This window comes from Pimephales promelas, chromosome 4 (assembly GCF_988280905.1).
Source record: "Pimephales promelas chromosome 4, fPimPro1.hap1.1, whole genome shotgun sequence".
In the NCBI taxonomy this organism is placed as follows: Eukaryota; Metazoa; Chordata; class Actinopteri; order Cypriniformes; family Leuciscidae; genus Pimephales; species Pimephales promelas.
The window spans coordinates 8,762,997-8,783,862 of record NC_142772.1 but is presented as its reverse complement, the minus strand read 5'-3'; the positions used below and the strand labels follow the sequence as shown (position 1 = coordinate 8,783,862).

The following is a 20,866-nucleotide window of genomic DNA, read 5'->3' as shown; positions in this document are numbered from 1 at the left end:
TCATGTTTGGCCCCTGATGGATACCAACTACCAACTGAGGGACACCGGGCTTTCGCCTGATGTTTTTGAGACCATTCTAAGTGCTAGGACTTCCTCCTTGACTAGAGTTATGCCAATAAATGGGGTGTCTTTGAAAGGTGGTTCGTTGTTCATAATGCAGATCCAGTCAACTGCCAGATTGCTTCAGTTTTGGATTTCCTGCAGAAAAAAAAATATAAACAGGCACATGCCCCGCCACTCTCATGGTTTATGTGGTTGCTCTTTCGGCTTGCCACGCCTTTGTTGACGGGGTGCCACTAGGGAGACATTCTCTGCTCACTCGTTTCATTCGTGGGGCCAGGCGACTGAGGCCTCCTGTAAGAACCAAGATCCCTTAATGGGACTTGGCAATAGTTCTAGAGGGTCTTATAACCTATATAATAACTTATTTAAAAAGAATTGAAGATATGCAGGCTCTGTCAATCGAGTAATCCTGCTTAGACTTTGCCCCAGGAATAGTGAAAGTGATTTTGCATCCTCATCCTGACTATCTGCGTAAGGTTCCTTTTTCGACTGTACATCCTGTCACTCTTGAGACCTTCTGCCCTCCTCCGTTCACAATGCCAGAATAGGAGAGATCTTATAGACTGTGCCCAGTCTGTGCTCTTCAGGCCTACGTTCACCGCACTAGCCAGTGGCCTAAGTCAGTGCAACTGTTCGTCTGTTATATGGGCCACAACCGAGAGGCTGCTGCCACTAAGAAGACCATGCACACCTACACAACCGTAAGGGGCCCAGACACATTCAAGTACGGTGGCGTGGGCATTTTCGTTCCCAATGTGCAGCAGCGGAACATCGATTTTAGCTTTTGAAAGGGAATGCTCTGGGTTACTTAACTGTTCCCTTGTTCCCTGAAAAAGCCATAGACAGTAAAAAAAATGGACACAGTGACCCCATTTCCTGTCTTGCACATGCACTTCCTGTCTGATGTCTGAGCGACTGCGCAGGCTCAAACTGAGCGTGACGACAGTCTGACAGTTGAAAATCTTCTAGTAGCTGTGCCAAGGCAAATCCGAATCACCTAATTCCTCAAAAACGTTAACGTTATGAAATATTTTGTCCCGTTGCTTTTATAGACTCTCTATTTATGGGCTTCTACCTTGACTCTGTGCCTCCATGTCCCCCCGATTGCCTCAGTAAAAGACAGCCTGCGAGCTTCACCTCCTGTCTATACGGTAATATCTCTATTGTGCGACTGAAAGTCCCGTGGTTACGACGCAATCTTTAGCCTATTTTTACAAAAACGGCTTCAACGGGGCCGTAACGTAAAATACAAAAAAAGTAATGGAGCATTTTATACATATTCGTGTTTCTTTAGAAATAAATAATGGACAATTTTTTCTTTGGACGCCTCAGATGTAAAGTTATTTCGCTGTCAAAGTGACGCCAAAATGAATGGGAGTCAATGGGATGCTAACAGCAGGTGAAGTTCTGCTACAATAGTGGCTCCCGCGAGGCTTCAACTTCCGGCTGATGGATTACCCCCTTGGAAAAAGCGGAACGAGATGCTGCGAGATGCAGAAGATGTCCTGGGACTGCCTTTCAAACAAAATATTTGACGATGCACCTGCGGCTCATCTATTTATAGCGTCGCGGGTGCACGCCGATGACATCATCGACCGAGGCTATATTACCTCCGGCTCAATTCTATTGACATGTTTACACACTATATACACAGCTGGTCACGTTTAAAGATGTTCCCAATCCATTGAGCAGCGCAGCATCTCGTTCCACTTTTTCAGGGAACAAGAGTTACAGTTAAGTAACCCCTAGTGTTCCCTGCTGGAAGTAGCCTCTTTCAGCAAGATATTGTACCCTGCACACATCACTGTTGAAACTTAATTCATATTTTGCACAAAATTTACTTACAAAATTTGACACACTTTTGTCAATAGGTCAATCATTCACAGTTAATGGGTAATAAAGATAATCAAAATTGTCATGGGTTTATCTCCTAAAACTGTGTCATCCTCGCTGACTGCTATCAATTGATAGTTACCCAGCTATCAATTAAACTTTGTTTCTGTATTTGCCTTCGCTCTTGGGTCCTCTGTTTATCCTGATAAAAATGGCTAACTATAGGCCATTTAATCATCTGGTCGATCCCAGTAGTAGGCACTTCCTCAGCTATTCAAAACATCTAATATTATTATTGTTATTAATATTAATATTAATTAATATTATTATTAAAAAACTATTATGTAACATGATAGATTTATTTCCCAAGGCAAGTTCACCACAGGTTTGCAGTGTACAAACAGGGTTATGTTACTGTAAAAGTGTACTGGATGAACTACATGAGTTGGGGTCATTCTAACTTAGGAGTACGTCTGTGGAATTAACTGTGCAACTAAATCCAGTTTGAACTGATGTTACCGAGTAAATATGTGATCCTCTGATAGACTTTGCCTGGCATTATGTGTGTGTGTGTGTGTGTGTGTGTGTGTGTGTGTGTGCGTACTGTGAGAAAAATATCTGATTTGCCTTGTGAAATGCACCAGAGCCAGTGAGGATCGGGCAATTACACATTTTTATTCCAAAATAAAGCAGAAAATCTTCAGGAATTTGAAGTAGCTGTATTCAGTTTCAAGAGCATATTAAATAAACATAAAAGCATAAAAAATTAAATGTCTAATTACTTATTTCTAAGTTCTTGATGAATATGACAAAGGATAATAACTAAAACTGTTACTTAAAATGAACATTAACAAAAATAAAATAAAATATTGAAAAAAATATTGAAAAATATTAATTAAATATTAATTTATTTAAGCTAGTTTCCAAGGAAACATTTCTGATTTTAATTTAGTTTAACTTGATGCACTAAAATAACTATAACTGAAATAAAATTAATAAAACTATATTAAAAAGCAAAACAAAAAAGGCACTTTACAATAAAGTCCCAGTTAACATGACGTAGTTAATGCACTGACTAACTTCAACTGACAATGAGCAATGCATTCGTTATAGTATTTATTGATCTCTGTTAATGTTAATTAATACAAATAAATTGTTCATTGTTAGTTCAAGTTAGCTAAGGTCAATTAAAATTATTAACAGAAAACAGAACTGTGTATTAATAATGTATTCATAAATGTTAAAATTAACATTAACAAAGATGAAGAAATTTAGAAGATTTTGCAATGTAAGTTCATGTTCATAATTGGGGATTATATATATATGAACTCTTTGACGTGAAAAGTAGATTTGATTTTCATTCACATATTATTATTTTTGCCCAATCTAACTTTCTCATCTTGCATTCCATAATGGTTGCCTTCGAAATTGAAGGTAAAACCTAAAAAGTGATATTTCTGCACCAGATTGCACCGAACGGATTTCCTATCCAAAACACTCCAACCGCCCTCGCAGCTTATTACAGAAAGTCCCGCCCCAAACTCATACTATTAATTGAACCAGAAGTTGACATTTCAGACTGCTCAAACAAACAGAGCAATGTTTCATCTTGCAATTGTTTCATCATATTAAACAGGGATAGAAGAAAAGATTTGACATCAAGAAACATTTAAAAGTGCAGTAAGCGATTTCCGAGAAACACTGTTAAAAGTGGATTGGACTGAGCGCCACAACACACCAGTAGCCAATCAGCAGTAGGGGGCGTTTACACTCATAATGGGGGAGGAGAGAGCGTAACAGGACAGTTTTCAGTGTCATTGTTTATCTTTCTTGTACACTTGTATATATTCTTGTGTTCTGTTTGTTCATTTTTGTTCTTCCTTCCTTGTCAATCATTCGTCTTCTTCAAATTATTATAATTTGATTCAGCTATGATAAAGAGACATCCTTTCTTGCATTGCGTGTTCGGGCATTTTGGAGATCTGGAAATCGCTTACTGCATCTTTAAAGCCTGTTGGTGTCACTGACACCTACAGTATCATCCAGACTGTAAGAAGGAAAGGTACATCACTTACCTGCTATCTTCATATTCATGTGAGCATCCAGTAACAAGTTCTCAGCCTTCAGGTCTCTGTGAACAATATTGCGTTCGTGGCAGTACTCCACCGCTGAGAGGATCTGCCAGAACTTCCTCCTCGCATCCATCTCGCTGAGCCGCCCGCGGCTGGCCAGGTAGTCTGTGTTGCCAGACAGGGATCAGGTGTTATTGGGTCGTCATCTGCACATCCAGGCAACATGTCACAGTCATGAATTTTTAATGAAAATGGAATGCAGATTCTGACAATGAGCAGGGAAGGGCAGGGGAACATCTGTTTAACAGCACTGGTCATAGTAGTCCTGATTAAATACTGTATTGGACTCGACAAAAATATTGCAGCGAACAAAATCTATTTAAAGCTGAACAGCTGGGGTTCACCACACTCATTTGAAATAAATTGAAATGCAAGTAATTTACTTCAAATTAAATCATTTTTATTTTGCCTTGCTTATAATGTTAGTAGTTTGCTGTGCCAAAATCAATTCATGTTCAGTTTCACGCATTTCGGACTTTTTTTCTCAGAATTGTGGGTTAAAAAGTCCAATTCTAAAGAAACAATACTTTTTTTTTTCTCATAAATGCAAGTTTATACACTCACCGGCCACTTTATTAGGTACCCCATGCTAGTAACGGGTTGGACCCCCTTTTGCCTTCAGAACTGCCTCAATTCTTCGTGGCATAGATTCAACAAGGTGCTGGAAGCATTCCTCAGGGAGTTTGGTCCATATTGACATGATGGCATCACACAGTTGCCGCAGATTTGTCGGCTGCACATCCATGATGCGAATCTCCCGTTCCACCACATCCCAAAGATGCTCTATTGGATTGAGATCTGGTGACTGTGGAGGCCATTTGAGTACAGCGAACTCATTGTCATGTTCAAGAAACCAGTCTGAGATGATTCCAGCTTTATGACATGGCGCATTATCCTGCTGAAAGTAGCCATGAGAAGTTGGGTACATTGTGGTCATAAAGGGATGGACATGGTCAGCAACAATACTCAGGTAGGCTGTGGTGTTGCAACGATGCTCAATTGGTACCAAGGGGCCCAAAGAGTGCCAAGAAAATATTCCCCACACCATGACACCACCACCACCAGCCTGAACCGTTGATACAAGGCAGGATGGATCTATGCTTTCATGTTGTAGACGCCAAATTCTGACCCTACCATCCGAATGTCGCAGCAGAAATCGAGACTCATCAGACCAGGCAACGTTTTTCCAATCTTCTATTGTCCAATTTCGATGAGCTTGTGCAAATTGTAGCCTCAGTTTCCTGTTCTTAGCTGAAAGGAGTGGCACCCGGTGTGGTCTTCTGCTGCTGTAGCCCATCTGCCTCAAAGTTCGACGTACTGTGCGTTCAGAGATGCTCTTCTGCCCACCTTGGTTGTAACGGGTGGTTATTTGAGTCACTGTTGCCCTTCTATCAGCTCGAACCAGTCTGGCCATTCTCCTCTGACCTCTGGCATCAACAAGGCATTTCCGCCCACAGAACTGCTGCTCACTGGATGTTTTTTCTTTTTCTGACCATTCTCTGTAAACCCTAGAGATGGTTGTGCGTGAAAATCCCAGTAGATTAGCAGTTTCTGAAATACTCAGACCAGCCCTTCTGGCACCAACAATCGTGCCACGTTCAAAGTCACTCAAATCACCTTTCTTCCCCATACTGATGCTCGGTTTGAACTGCAGGAGATTGTCTTGACCATGTCTACATGCCTAAATGCACTGAGTTGCCACCATGTGATTGGCTGCTTAGAAATTAAGTGTTAACGAGCAGTTGGACAGGTGTACCTAATAAAGTGGCCGGTGAGTGTATCTCACAATTCTGACTTTTTTTAACATCTTGTGATTCTGATTTTTTTTTTCTCTCAGAATTTTGTGATATAAAATTTTGCGGGTTATGAAGTCAGAATAGTAAGATCAGATTTGTTTTCTGATGTAATTGAGCGTTATAAAAAGTAGCAATTACCTTTTTTATTCTGTGGTGGAAATAAGCTTCCATTCTTTTGTCATTTATATCGCTTTTAAAATATATATTTCCATTTAGTAGTTTTAGTAATTGTAGTACTTCAATTTATTTTATTTTAGTTAGTTGTCAAGGAAACATTTCTAATTATGGTTAAGGTTTTTCCGTATAGTATTTGTATCATATTTTTATTTCAGCTTTATTTTAATCGAATGCAACCCATTTTGAACAGTTAACACTGGTTCAGATATGTTTCTGAAAGGTGTATATGGAGCTCTTTTTTTCTCAAATGATTAAGGGACATTTATTTCCACAAGCAAAGACCCTTTTAATAACACATTATTTTCTCATGTCCTTTTCATGCATCACAGGTGTTTGTGTAATGATACCTTTTGCTATGTCGGAGTGACGTGAATATGGAACCACCAGCTTTTCATGAATTTTAAATCCAACGAAAGCAACCTGTATATTCATTCCCTCCTAAAACAAAAAGCCTGCCTGTCATCCACAGCCGACCACACTTTCAAAACAGGACCTGATTGTCAGCCATGCCTGCTTGAAATGCGAGTCGAGCGCTGATAAAACAGCAGCCCTCTGAGTTAATCAGTTGACAAGGGCATGGAGATGCCAGTTGCATGCGTATGCATGTGTGCGTCATACGGGGCATGTAGGAGACTTCAAAGGGTGCGCTGTGCATGTGAATTCGAGACAGTGTGCGGCACGAGTATGGTACGATATTGAGTTGACAGATGGCTTCACATCCCTATATGGATTGACTCATTTGCACCCAGCAGGTATAGGATAAGGAAATTGAACATTAATCTATATAATGACCACACATTAGATTTTAACTCAACAAAAATGGAACACCCAGAATGGAGGGAAACATGAAAGAAAACTGACTGGGCAGATATAAAAATACATAAAAAAAATATATAGATATGATTCAAGTGAAAAGGAAGTGAGCAAACAGCAGACAAAAGAAACAAAAAAAAAGACTGAATGAATCACTCATGCTATTCACTACATTTCTGTAGGAGTTTATGTACGTAGAATTGTGCTAAAGAGCAACTTGAAGGTCATTAACCTCCACTCAGGTATAAGCCCTCAAAAACAGCAGATATAAAAAGATCTCTACAATAACAATGAGAATTCCAGTTTCAGATGAGCTGACCTAATCCAGACTAATACACTTCAATACCAACCCAGATAGCAAACTGACATTTAATCAACGTGGAAACGACGTCTCTCATGACATTGAAACAACGTTGATTTGCTCATCGAATTAACGTTGAACCAACGTCAGACGCGGCATTCTTCAAAGCTAAATGAAATCGAAAATTGGTTTGCTTTCATAACGTTGAAACAACGCGTTGATTTCAAGTTGATTTTCTGTTAGTTTTGAAAGAATGACGCGTCTGACGTTGTTTCAACGTTAATTCGATGAGCAAAACAATGTCAGATCAACGTTGTTTCGATGTCATATTTCCACGTTGATTCAATGTCAGTCTGCTATCTGGGAAATAACATGCAGGGGTATTCAGGTAAAGTTTCAAGAGGTCCACAATATGTGTTTTATGTCATAGATCAAAACGTGAAAATATTTAGAGGCTTTGTTAATCACAGACCTTATTTCAGGCGATTTAGCAAAAAAAAAAAAAAAAACATTTAAAAAACCCATAGACTTTAGGGCGAGGGAACCGGAAGTGCTAAAATGCTAACTCACTTGCCTACAAAGTGACGTCATAACTTCAGCACTCTATTACTTACCTTTAACTTATTACATTACAGAATTGAAGTCAATATCAGGCAAAAACCTTATTGTCAATCCATTAATAATGTTTTTTTTAGTTATGAACGTGCTTGTTTAGAAAGGCCTATTTTATTGTACAGAACGCTAAATTGTATATGCTAATCAAAGTTATGAGTGAGTTCCTATCTATATCTATAAATGGTCACCATGATTTTGCCAAGTAAGACTTGTTCCTGGATCAACATATTTTCTTGACCCTGGAACGACAATCTTTGTCTGAAAATTTACTCCTAACCCTGTCCCTACTCCTAAACATACAAGTTATCCCTAAAATTAGAGGAAAATAATATGTAATGTGCCTAAATTTGACATAAACTGTAATATTATACCTCAAATCTGATTGGCTGATTGGAATATTGTTCCAAGATCAACTAAAATGTAGATCCAGCAACATGTTGTGGTGATCTTTATCTATAAATAAAGGCTTTAGATTACATGAAATTACAATTAAAATCATCATAACTGCAAAATGCATAGATGCTACTCCTATGTTCCCAGTCCCACCAATGTTAAAATCAAGCCTACGCCCTTTCTAATCTGTTACTGTTTGATTGGATGCATATACTTTGCTGTCATCAAAACATTCAGGAAAAAAGTCGTTCTTGTTTTGACATGACACAATAAGAACTGCTGGGAAACAGTTTTCCACACCATATGCGTCAAATGATGTTTCAGTCCATTCAATTAATTATACTTTTTTTAATCTGTGCGATGGTGCACTTGATGAATTCATTACACAACTGTTATTTGTGTCTCGCGAAGAGGAACACACAAACAGCAAATAACGGTAGAATTGTGTGTATTGTGACCCACCAGGACCCGATGTGAGATCCACCAATCAGAGATACCAACATTCAGGGCTTTTCAGAGATCCGAAATGTTTGCATGTTTAACCATGACAACAACTTCTCATTGGTCTATAAAAATGACTGACATTTATTTAGTGATCAAATTTAGCACTCTTATGGAAATATGATTATATTTTGCAATTCGCATTTAAATTTGACTATTTTTCGAATTGTTTATCATAAATCAAAATCTCTCAGGAAAATGTTATGGGGTTTCTAATCAAAATATAACTTTCTGTTACAAAACAGGGCATTGATTGCATATATGGACTTAAATACTAGGTCATGTTTATCAGGTGTTTTGAGAGATACACAAGAACAACAAATGAATAGGAAAATTATATATCAATATTCCTAAGAAATATTAAATAGTGCCAAATTATTACAACTCCCATTATTACACATCTTTGTGTATAAAACCATTCACCTAAAGGATTATTAGGAACACCATACTAATTCTGTGACCCCCTTTCACCTTCCGAACTGCCTTAATTCTATGTGGCATTGATTCAATAAGGTGCTGAAAGCATTCTTTAGAAATGTTGGCCCATATTGATAGGATAGCATCTTGCAGTTAATGGAGATTTGTGGGATGCACATCCAGGGCACGAAGCTCCTGTTCCACCACATGCCAAATATACTCTATTGGGTTGAGATCTGGTGACTGTGGGGGCCATTTTTGTACAGTGAACTCATTGTCATGTTCAAGAAACCAATTTGAAATGATTCGAGCTTTGTGACATGGTGCATCAGAGGATAGGTACATGGTGGCCATAAAGGGATGGACATGGTCAGAAACAATGCTCAGGTAGGCTGTGGAATTTAAACAATGCCCAATTCGCACTTAGGGGCCTAAAGTGTGCCAAGAAAACATCCACCACACCATTACACCACCACCACCAGCCTGCACAGTGGTAACAAGGCATGATGGATCTATGTTCTCATTCTGTTTACGTCAAATTCTGACTCTACCATCTGAATGTCTCAACAGAAATCGAGACTCATTAGACCAAGCAACATTTTTCCAGTCTTCAACTGTCCAATTTTGGTGAGGTCTTGCAAATTGTAGCCTCTTTTTCATATTTGAAGAGGAGATGAGTGGTACCCAGTGCTGTTGTAGCCCATCCGGCTCAAGGTTGTGCGTGTTGTGGCTTCACAAATCCTTTGCTGAATACCTCGGTTGTAACGAGTGGTTATTTCAGTCAAAGTTGCTCTTCTATCAGCTTGAATCAGTCGGCCCATTCTCCTCTGACCTCTAGCATCAACAAGGCATTTTCGCCCACAGGACTGCCGCATACTGGATATTTTTCCCTTTTCACACCATTCTTTGTAAACCCTAGAAATGGTTGTGCGTGAAAATCCCAGTAACTGAGCAGATTGTGAAATATTCACGGCCCGTCTGGCCCCAACAACCATGCCACGCTCAAAATTGCTTAAATGACCTTTCTTTCCCATTCTGACATTCAGTTTGGAGTTCAGGAGATTGTCTTGACCAGGACCACACTTTGAAGCAACTGCCATGTGATTGGTTGACTAGATAATTGCATTAATGAGAAATTGAACAGGTGTTCCTAATAATCCTTTAGGTGAGTGTACATTGTATTGAATGGGTTTACCATTATAGCCATTTCCCCCACATATTGCATAAAGTAAAATGGTTCATCAATTCTTATGCTCTTATGTTTTAGTCTACTCTAAACAATGTAATGACACAAACAAATACTACATTAAAAAAAACTTTTTTTTCTCAGGAGAATATTCAAATTTAACACAAATATTGTACACTGCAGAAAGAGTATGCTACTGTAAACATAGTGCCACTGCATAGATTTACTGCTGACTCTCGCAGTACGTGCGCTAAGAACAAAGTGCGCATGCCGTCAAACACAAGGAGTGTATTAACACAACTGAAGACGTACTGACAAAATCACAAGGATGTCTCTGTAAATGATTATCTTATTCCTCTTTTTTTTGGCAGCAGCTGCCGTATCATATTCTCTCTCTCGCTTTGTCAAACGCAACCTTTTGCCCCTTAATGAGGCTATAAATCTCATTCACTGTCTTTCATGTATGACTGTAGCGTTACTGCATGGGGCTGTTATGGGGGAGATGATTGTTTCTTTGGTCACGTAGCTCTCATCTAAAACACCAGGACCTTTTTCCATTACAGGTGCCATCACAGGACAAAAAATAGCTTCTGCTCAGCTCATCCATTAGCTTTAAGTGAGTGAATCAGTGTATAGATGGATGAAATATGCAGAAATGTGGTTTGACCATCTCAATCCACTGCAGGCATGGATTCACTGCACATGCAATGCTTTACAGCGTGGGGTGAATACATGGATCACAATGAAATAGCGTTTGTCTGCACATATATAACGAAACGGACGCACTCACCAAATATCTCTCCATTTCTGGCATATTCTGTGACTAGATAGAGCATGTTTTTGGTCTCCATGACCTAATGAAAGAGAAGAGACGTGATTCTTATCCATTGCATGAATGTGGAATGTTATGGCAATGCAATTCATATCACAAAAAGCCTCAAATCACAAGTGCACTAGAGACGGACAGCATTTTCACCTGCCACTATAGTGTTCACACTTGGCTTCAAGTGAGGAAACAATTCTACATCATTGCAAAGTGTGATGCAAAGGAGAAGAAACAAACTGTCAATGGTGACAAGTGATTCACGTCTAGTCAATAATATGTTATGGCTATTTTTTAAGATACATAGGTGTAATATTTCTGTAAGCTATCTTTCTCTACACTGCTGTCCTATCTCTGAGAGCACTAGTACCATAGCATTATTGGACATTTCTTTCTGAAGTAAAGTCAATATAAACATTTCTGTTCCTCATGCTGTTAAAAAGCTTTTGAGTTTGAGACTTATATACAGTACAATAACAAATACATAAATACATAAATACAATAATTCAAATGTAAAAGTTGTGTAAAATTAATATTTTTTCTATTAATAATTTAATAGATTAGTGATAATGATTTCTATTCTTATCTATTCATTAATTATATCATTGATAATAATTATAATGAGTATATTATTATTATCCACTGGTGCTGTTTCATATTTGTATTGACATTATTATTTGATTGATTATATTTTTAAGTTTTTAATTTTATATTATTAAGGCTGTTGATAAAATAAGCAAAAAATAAACAATACGATATGAAATAAACAATAACAAACCAGTGGATAATAATAAAAAAAATAATAATAATAATTATACTTTAAATGAATAAATGTCAACAACAATATGAAACAACACCAGTAGATAATAATATCCACTGGCATTAGATATAACAAAGTAGTTGTGTCCAAAATGTTGACGCACTGTAAAAAAAAATATTTTCATGATTTGTAATCACAACATTTTTTCTTTTGTCAAATCAACTTAGATAATTTATTTTGAGTTTCTGATAATTGAATCAATCACCTTCATTGTATTAACTCAATTTTTCCATTTCATTGAACGTAAAATTTTAAGGCAACCAGGTTACTTCGGGTTTTTTTTTTTTAAGTTAAACCAACAATATTTCTATATCAGTGCATTTCCTACTTGTACCATGATATCACCACATAATCTTTTTTTTTTTTTTATTGTAAGGCGGATGTTTCTTCATTTCATAGCACTATTTTTGCCTGGTTGTGACGTCTAGTGTTGAATTAATAACCATGTGGGCATTTGGTAGATTTCTATAAGTTACTGATACTCCCAGTTGACTCTGCCAAAGGAACAGTAAGCAGTTTAGTTTTTTTTAGAAAGCTCTATGTATAATACCAGACAGACAAATTACAATATGACCACTGTCATGATTGGACTGCTGCTGATGCTGTATTTGTGTTGTGTAACTGTTGATAATGCATTAGCATCCAGGCCCAGAGTGACCTAAAAATCTTACATAACATGACAAGACTAACTCTATAAAGCTCCCAGCCGAAACCACTGGATTCATCAGGCCTTATTCTCTAGAACAATCTCATGGAACAAATGTTAATACAGGTAAGAAACAAAAATAGCTGGGCAGCTGATGGGTTATCAAAAATGTATACACACACATGTTCATGCAGTACCTGGTAAAGCTTGATGATGTGAGGATGGTCCAGCAGCTTCATGATCTCCACCTCCCTGTAGATCTTCTCTAGGTTCACCGCATCTAGCTGGGTCTTGTCTATGATCTTAATGGCCACCTGCAATTCAGCAAATGTTATGTCTTATTGGGCTTTTATTTTGAAGCCACTGATGTATGAATTATTTATAGTTTCCAGGAAAATAAAGGGCTATTCACTGAGCTGCACCACAACAATACAATGACAAAATAATTTTGGACCTATTGGCTTTAAAAAGAAAAAAAAAAAAATTGAGTAACTGTAATAAAGTTGTTTTGTGCGGAAGATTTCAAATTAGCATAAACGCATTGCTCACAGACTGCTTCCTGTCTCATGTCTTTACAGGATCTTTAAAAAAAAAAAAAAAAATCATGCAACTGCAATATACAGCTGTTCCACTTTTTCTTCTAAGTGAGAAATGGTGGGAAGCGGCATCGCTTTGGTTTGGTTTTATCTGAATTGATCTTGACTGCGGCTCTTAGTCACTCTAAAACTCAAGATCAGAGTAAACTGACCCTGGCACAGCAACAACGTAATACTAATCTAAACTGACGACAGAGGCATAAGAGAAGATCCAATTATTTACAGACAATACACACCAAGCAATGAAATTTTTCATTTATTTAAAGTAAATTAATTCATTTAAAACAGCGACCCGAACATGCATGCATGTTTTTATACTTATGATTTGCCACTGTGCCCTAGATATCAAAGGTCACAGTTGTTGTTGGTGTTTTATGGATCTATTAAGCTATTCAAAAATATATTTTAAAACGTAATGCATGAGAAAAAAAAATCAGAACCTGTTTTATTTCACATATAACTTTTAATTTAAATAAAGTCTTAATTAAAATGCCCACACACAAACACATATGTATACTCAAGATGTTTTACATTTACATTTTACATTTATTCATTTAGCTGATGTAAGTCAAATATTTCAAGTTTATGGTCTGGGCATTGTATATGGTATAAACGTTGTTCAAAACTGTATAAAACCAACATGAGTAGCAAATATTAGACCTTGGCACATGTTTGAGAAAAACTGCAGTTAAAAAAATATATAGCCTATATATATGTGTGTGTGTGTGTGTGTGTCATATATATATAGGCAATTTTATGTTATATTTTTCTTACAGGCCAAAATACAACTTACAAATAATTACAACAACACTGATAAGTGTAAATGTAAGTTGTTCCAATGCACGTTCACGCATGCACACTGAAAACACTAGTGTGTGTGCGTGCGTGTATTAGGCTACTCACCTCAGATTTTGTGATGCGATGTCTCGCCAGCTTCACAACTGCAAAATTGCCTTTTCCCAGCGTGCGCTCAATATCATAAAATCCCACGCGAACCGGTGCCCGCTGCTGCGACGGCTTTTGGTCCTGGGCGGCCATGACCATAGTTTTCTAGTGAACTACTGGATAATGATGTGTGTGTGAGAGGATGGTTTGGCCACCTTCACCTGCTCTTACAAAGCAATTGAAGTGGCGGGTATGATTGTTTCTAATGCCAAAGCTAAAATGCAAATGGGGCATATGGGTGGCCAGGGCTCCAGCACATTTCTTCGCTGCCAGATCAGGGCTCTACATGACTGAAATGAGACTGAAATGAGAGCGCATTCCGCTCTGATGGTCGGAATGATGTTCTGGCGCTCGACATGCATTGACGTCAGTGCAGAAGGGATTTTATAAAGGGGCGGATCTCACAAAGCGGCTTCAATGTCCGTCGCGGCATGTCACCAAGACAACCTTATCCACTGTGTACGTCAATCAGCGCCTATAGCGATCTCTCCAAACACTTCAACTCGGTTGCGTTCATTTGACCTTCAACAAATGAAATGCATTTTATTGTTTACATTAATGAAACCCATCATCTTCTTCAACATAAACAGATGCGCCGACAAGTAGCCTACGCGTTTTAATTCATTTACGTTTCTCACAGAGGACTGGTTTTGCCCAATGCGTGCAAAAACAACTGTCACAGTCAGAGATAAAAACAAATATGAATGAATCACATGGATAGAGATGCTCTCCCTGTGAAATGCAGCTGACACAATTGCTTCATATTTAGAATTTCTTTTGGGTTCATCACCGCAGTGTCGACAAAGGAACACTAATCTATAATGTATACCATATTGCTATGCGATATTTGCAATATAACCACTTTGAATCTATCTATTTGGGTATCTATTACATACATTTTTTTTAATTTAAAAATGTATTTTTTAAAAATAAATTAGGTCTATATATGATTTTAAATGCATAGAATTTAATATATAAATATATGTAATAGATGGATATTTGTACATTTATTTAAACATCTGTAGATATGCGCTCCTCTGACTCTTGAGCATGCTGTCTGATAGCGACCTCTGCTGTCAAAAAATGGCTTCTGCTGTTATGTTATGCTCTTTTTTTATACATAGCCTACAAAATATTTATATTTGCAAATATGAATACACTCTTAAAACGAATGTGTTAAAACAACACAACCTGTTTTTTTAAATTTTATTTACTATAGTAATTTCTGAACACTTACAAATAAGCTCCAGAATGATCTATGTAAAAACTGGTTTCCAGTCTAATCAAATCGCTTGGTAAAATTGTATGGGTTTGGAATGTATTGGTCTGAATCTGAATCTGATTTTTTACCCTTCTTTTTACCTCAGTATAAATTACAATTTTATTTATTTTTGAACATCACATCTCTTAAACCATCCAGAGCAAAGGATATATTTGGTAAGCATGCTTAAAGAGCTCAGTGAATCACTAGTTAACACTATCACCAAAATGATCAGCTGTTCAACTTCGACTAAAAAGTTTAAGTCTCTCTTGGACAAAGGTGGGGTGTTTCTTGAAGTTGACCTCACAAAGACTCTTGACACTGTTAAACCACAGAAGTCTAATGTCTAAATTTTTATGTTACCACCTCTAAAACCATTGGACTCTCTGTATAAACAATCACAAGAATTATTGATAAAAAAATCTGTTAATTTTCAGCATTGTTTAATTATAATACTAAAAATAATAATACTTTTCATCATTAAAACTGTATGTTAGCGTTAGAACAACTGCACGTCACTCTACAAGGACTGGAGAATGAGGGGACTGTATTATTCCTCTCAGAAAAAGTCAATTTAGATGCTCTGTATTTTCAGTGTCAGCCACAAGGGAATGAAACTCCATCAATAATTAGAAGACTGGATATACATATGGTTATTTTAAGTTTCATCTAAAGAAAAAAAAAATGGTTACTTGCTACTCAGCACTGTCAACATTAGTATCTTAAAATTCTGATTGCATCTTTGTAATAATTGTTATTTGCTTTCTCCTGTCACAATTTTTTTTCTCTGTTATGTAGCACAATATGTTTAGACAAAATTTACTGTTAGTTTATTTTAGCATGATTTCCACACAAAATCATGAACTATTTTTTATTTTTTTTTAATTTGATAAAATTTTAATGGGGGTTTCCCCTCGTGTTTGAAGATGCTTGGCTTTTAGGGTGACTTTTTAACATTCTGTCAAGGCTCTACAGATGAAAAAATGACTTTTTTTATGCATATCTGACACATTTACATTTATGTTGTTCATTAATGTGCACAGCCCACAAGTGAAATAAAGTCAACATGAGAGACTGCAAGACTGAAAAGAAGTCAGCACAACCATATTTGCTTTGTTTTGAAAAGCAATTTACACTACTATATCTATACATCTATGTTGCTGTTTTTTCTCCCCTTTATTTGTATGTGAGTGAGTGTGTGTGTGTGTGTGTGTGTGTGTGTGTGTGTGTGTGTGTGTGTGTGTGTGTGTATAAATGTCATTGGTCTCTTACTTTGTATGAGCAGCTATGTCTTGTTAATAATAAAAGGTACAGAAATGCAATCAAATAAAAGCATGTTTTGTTTTTGAAAAGTTAAGACAATCATCTCTATTTACAGATTGTTTCAAAGCAGCTTTACAGTGATAAACTGGAAGATAATGTTCAATGATGCCAACACAATTCAATTCTCTAAGATTCAGCTCTATTGTCATTATTCAGCTGCAGTCAGTTCAGTAATTGTGTAAAGTTCATCAATTATGTAATGAGTTCAATTCAGCTGTAAAGCAGCTCTGCAGAAACAGTGATGCCGCATTCAGCTCAATAAAAATCTTGACAAAATTTTTTAAGTGGATCTTAGTGGGATTATAAAAAAGTAGGACATGATCCCTAGTTTAAATAAATGCTTTCAAAGAATAGAAAAATTAGGTGCACGACAGCCCTCTCTATGGTTGTTAAAAATGTCAGCCTCTGTTTTCATTTCATTTCTTGTATTATTAGAAAGATTCAGGTCTCAAATCTTTAAAATTGAAGAAATAGCTACCCACAAACAAAATATAAAATTCTAAAAAAAAAAATAAACAAAAAAAAAACATATATTTTCATCATTATTAACTAATTAACTCATATGTTGTTCCAAACTCATATGTGATTTAAAAAAAAAAAATTGTCAGTTTGAAGTGAAAGGCCTATATTTTTGTGCCTTTTATTTTGCACTGAGATTTATACTGAGATCTTCAATCTATCCCTAACAACCCTATAATAAATGAGACTAGAGCCTCTTGACATAAATAATAATAAAAAAATATTTTTGCATGAAATCATCACTGGTTATTAAGCTTACAGAAGCTGCTATTGTATTATTAGAAAGATTCAGGTCAGTCTTGAAGCTTATTTGAAGAGTTCACAGATCTAGGAAAAATGATATATTCGAAATGTATATTTGACACTAAGGACAGTGATGTGTTTATTCAATTGTCGAAGCTGGGTCTAACTCTAATCATTAAAAATACGCCGCTGCGGTCGTTTCGGATCTGCCGCAAATGCCCGATCTCATGAAAGTTCGTATCTGTAACATTACAGTGAATGATCTGTCTCTAGATGTATAATAAACAACAACTTTTCATATTATGTCTTATTGTTTCTTACCTTAATTAATTATGGTTTTCTAAGTATGGGTTTGAACACTTTTATGACATTTACTTTTTTATTAAAACAAATTAACCATTGACATATAAAACTAAAACTCAAATTATGGTCTTCAAAGTATGTGTTTTCACATATTTATTTATGACATTTATTTTTTTAAAATGACAACAAATCTTAATGATTTACTTAATTTTCAGCATCCTTCACTTGGTCCTCCATAAGTGCAACACGAGGGGAGACGACAACAACTATTGGGTTTGCTTCGCTATCGTTCGCCTTAGCTAACTCATTTACCACTAGTGGAGTGAGCTGGAAAATCAAACTTTTCCCGAATCCCGTGGGGATGAGGGCCACAACATCATGGCCACCAACAAAACTTACAGAAGAACATTGTTCTTGCTCCGGCTTTAAATTCTGTATATTCGGCAGTTTCCCAATAATGGACCGAATAGCTTTTTCTCACGTCTTTCTCCGCTGTTAACTCCAACTTAACTGATGTGCTACATCAACGTCATCGTTCTCAGCCACTCCCTTTATTCAGCCACTCCCTTTATTATTATTTAGGGCTTGATCCTGGTCATGACAATCTCCTGAACTCCAAAGTGAATGTCAGAATGGGAAAGTATAGGTGATTCAGACAATTTTGAGCGTGGCATGGTTGTTGGTGCCAGACGGGCCGGTCTGAGTATTTCACAATCTGCAAAGTTACTGGGATTTTCACGCACAACCATTACTAGGGTTTACAAAGAATGGTGTGAAAAGGGAAAAACATCCAGTATGCGGCAGTCCTGTGGGCGAAAATGCCTTGTTGATGCTAGAGGACAGAGGAGAATGGGCCGACTGATTCAAGCCGATAGAAGAGCGCGTAGCTCGCGTGGTGAGCTGAAACCTGCGTACCTCATGAAGTGCGGAACATCCAATAGGAAAATTCAACTGCAGTAGCCACCGTTCAACCTGAAGAGGGCAGCACTAAGAGGTTTTTACACCATATATTGTAGAAATAAAACACTTTGTACACAAATGTCAAAAAAGTTACTCGAATCAATGACAGGGTTTACAAAGAATGGTGTGAAAAGGGAAAAACATCCAGTTTGCGGCAGTCCTGTGGGCGAAGATGCCTTGTTGATGCTAGAGGTCAGAGGAGAATGGGCCGACTGATTCAAGCTGATAGAAGAGCAACTTTGACTGAAATAACCACTCGTTACAACCGAGGTATGCAGCAAAGGATTTGTGAAGCCACAACACAACCTTGAGGCGGATGGGCTACAACAGCACTGGGTACCACTCATCTCCTCTACAAATAGGAAAAAGAGGCTACAATTTGCAAGAGCTCACCAAAATTGGACAGTTGAAGACTGGAAAAATGTCGTCTGGTCTGACGAGTCTCGATTTCTGTTGAGACATTCAGATGGTAGAGTCAGAATTTGGTGTAAACAAAATGACAACATAGATCCATCATGCCTTGTTACCAATGTGCATGTCCATCTCTTTATGGCCACCATGTACCCATCCTCTGATGTCTACTTCCAGATGGATAGTGCACCATGTCACAAAGCTTGAATCATTTCAAATTGGTTTCTTGAACATGACAATGAGTTCGCTGTAGTAAAATGGCCCCCACAGTCACCAGATCTCAACCCAATAGAGTATATTTGGCATGTGGTGGAACAGGAGCTTCGTGTCCTGGATGTGCATCCCACAAAGATTCATCAACTGCAAGATGCTATCCTATCAATATGGGCCAACATTTCTAAAGAATACTTTCAGCACCTTATTGAATCAATGCCACGTAGAATTAAGGCAGGTCTGAAGGCGAAAAGGGGTTAAACACAGTATTAGTATGGTGTATATGGACAAGCAGGACTTTTTTATATTGATGTTGTTTGTGTTGAATTCTGTGTTGTGCTCAAGGCAGGTGGTTAGCTGCAGTGCCGTCGCATAGGCTGTAAATAAAAAGGAGAGTGGCTCTGGAGCGCGCATCTATGTCACATCCGATGGATTTCGCAGAAAATCTGACCCGGAGACTTCACATAGAAATAGGAATACTGGCCTTCAGAGGTAATAGCAAAACCCGACAAGTGGATCATTGTAATGTGTGATTACAACCCCTTCACACACAGGCAATAAAAAAAAAGGATTCATTTAAGAAGAAAAGATACATATAGCTCCTTTTAAAGGGTTAGTTTACCCAAAAATAAAAATTCTGTCAGTATTTACTCACCCTCATGTTGTTCCAACCCCGTAAGACCTTCGTTCATCTTCGGAACACAAATGAAGATATTTAAGATATTAAGATCACTCCTGTATACTAGTCTATAGGCTTATTGAGGGAATGACTTGCTGGCCTCGAAAAGTCATTAAAGGACATCGTTAAAATAGTCCAAGTGACTCAATCTTAAGTTTATCAAATGACGAGAACATTTTTGTGTGCAAAAACAACAAAAATAACGACTTTATTTCAACTATTCGTTTATTTCTCCCTCTGCGCGATTCAGGTTACTAGTTTAATAGCGTAAGCTTCTGTTATTGTACGTCACACGCATCACACACATGACCAGCGTCGGCCAATAGTGAGCCTACGTGTGACGTAGCTCTACGCAATCACACTACGTTAACTGACTACAAGCCCATAGAGAAGGAAGTAAATAGTTGAAATAAAGTCGTTATTTTTGTTTGTTTTTGCGCACAAAAGTGTTCTCGTCGTTTGATAAAGTTAAAATTGAGCCCCTGTAGTCACTTGGACTATTTTAACGATGTCTTTGATGACTTTTCGATGCCAGCAAGTGTCATTCCCTCAAGAAGCCTATGGACTAGTATGCAGGAGCGATCTTACAGTTTTTTCTGAATGCTTAGGCGCTAATCGTGATTCTTGTAGCACAATTTCTAAAACTATTAATACGTATGGCAAAACCACTCACTGAGTTTGCAAAACTAAAAGCACAAAAACTGCTTTGCACTCAATTTGCAATTTTGTAACACACACTTTGCAAAACTGTAGGCACAATTCACTGCACAACACTCTTTTTGCAGAACTTTAAACACAACTAGCAAAATTATACACATGTATGGCTATCATTAACACTATTTTGCCAACTGTCTGGCTCACTTTCACATGTGAAAACTGTTTTAGAAAATTAGTTAA

General features: G+C 37.4%; 1 protein-coding gene across 3 annotated transcripts in view; it reads right to left on the bottom strand.

Moving 5' to 3' along the window:
- The window catches only part of sik2a (salt-inducible kinase 2a), a 51,239-nt gene extending 36,787 nt beyond the window's left edge, over positions 1-14,452 (bottom strand). Inside the window, exons 1-4 of one of the 3 annotated variants that reach the window (XM_039662297.2) lie at positions 14,016-14,452; positions 12,714-12,830; positions 11,018-11,081; positions 3,972-4,133 (exon numbers count right to left, since the gene is read on the bottom strand). In XM_039662297.2, the coding sequence (XP_039518231.2) occupies positions 3,972-4,133; positions 11,018-11,081; positions 12,714-12,830; positions 14,016-14,156 (484 nt within the window). In that variant the 5' untranslated portion in view covers positions 14,157-14,452. Of the gene's footprint in view, positions 1-3,971; positions 4,175-11,017; positions 11,082-12,713; positions 12,831-14,015 lie in introns of those variants that run through there. The other 2 variants (XM_039662296.2, XM_089129910.1) reach the window with 2 other exon arrangements.
- Positions 14,453-20,866: the final 6,414 nt, after the last annotated feature.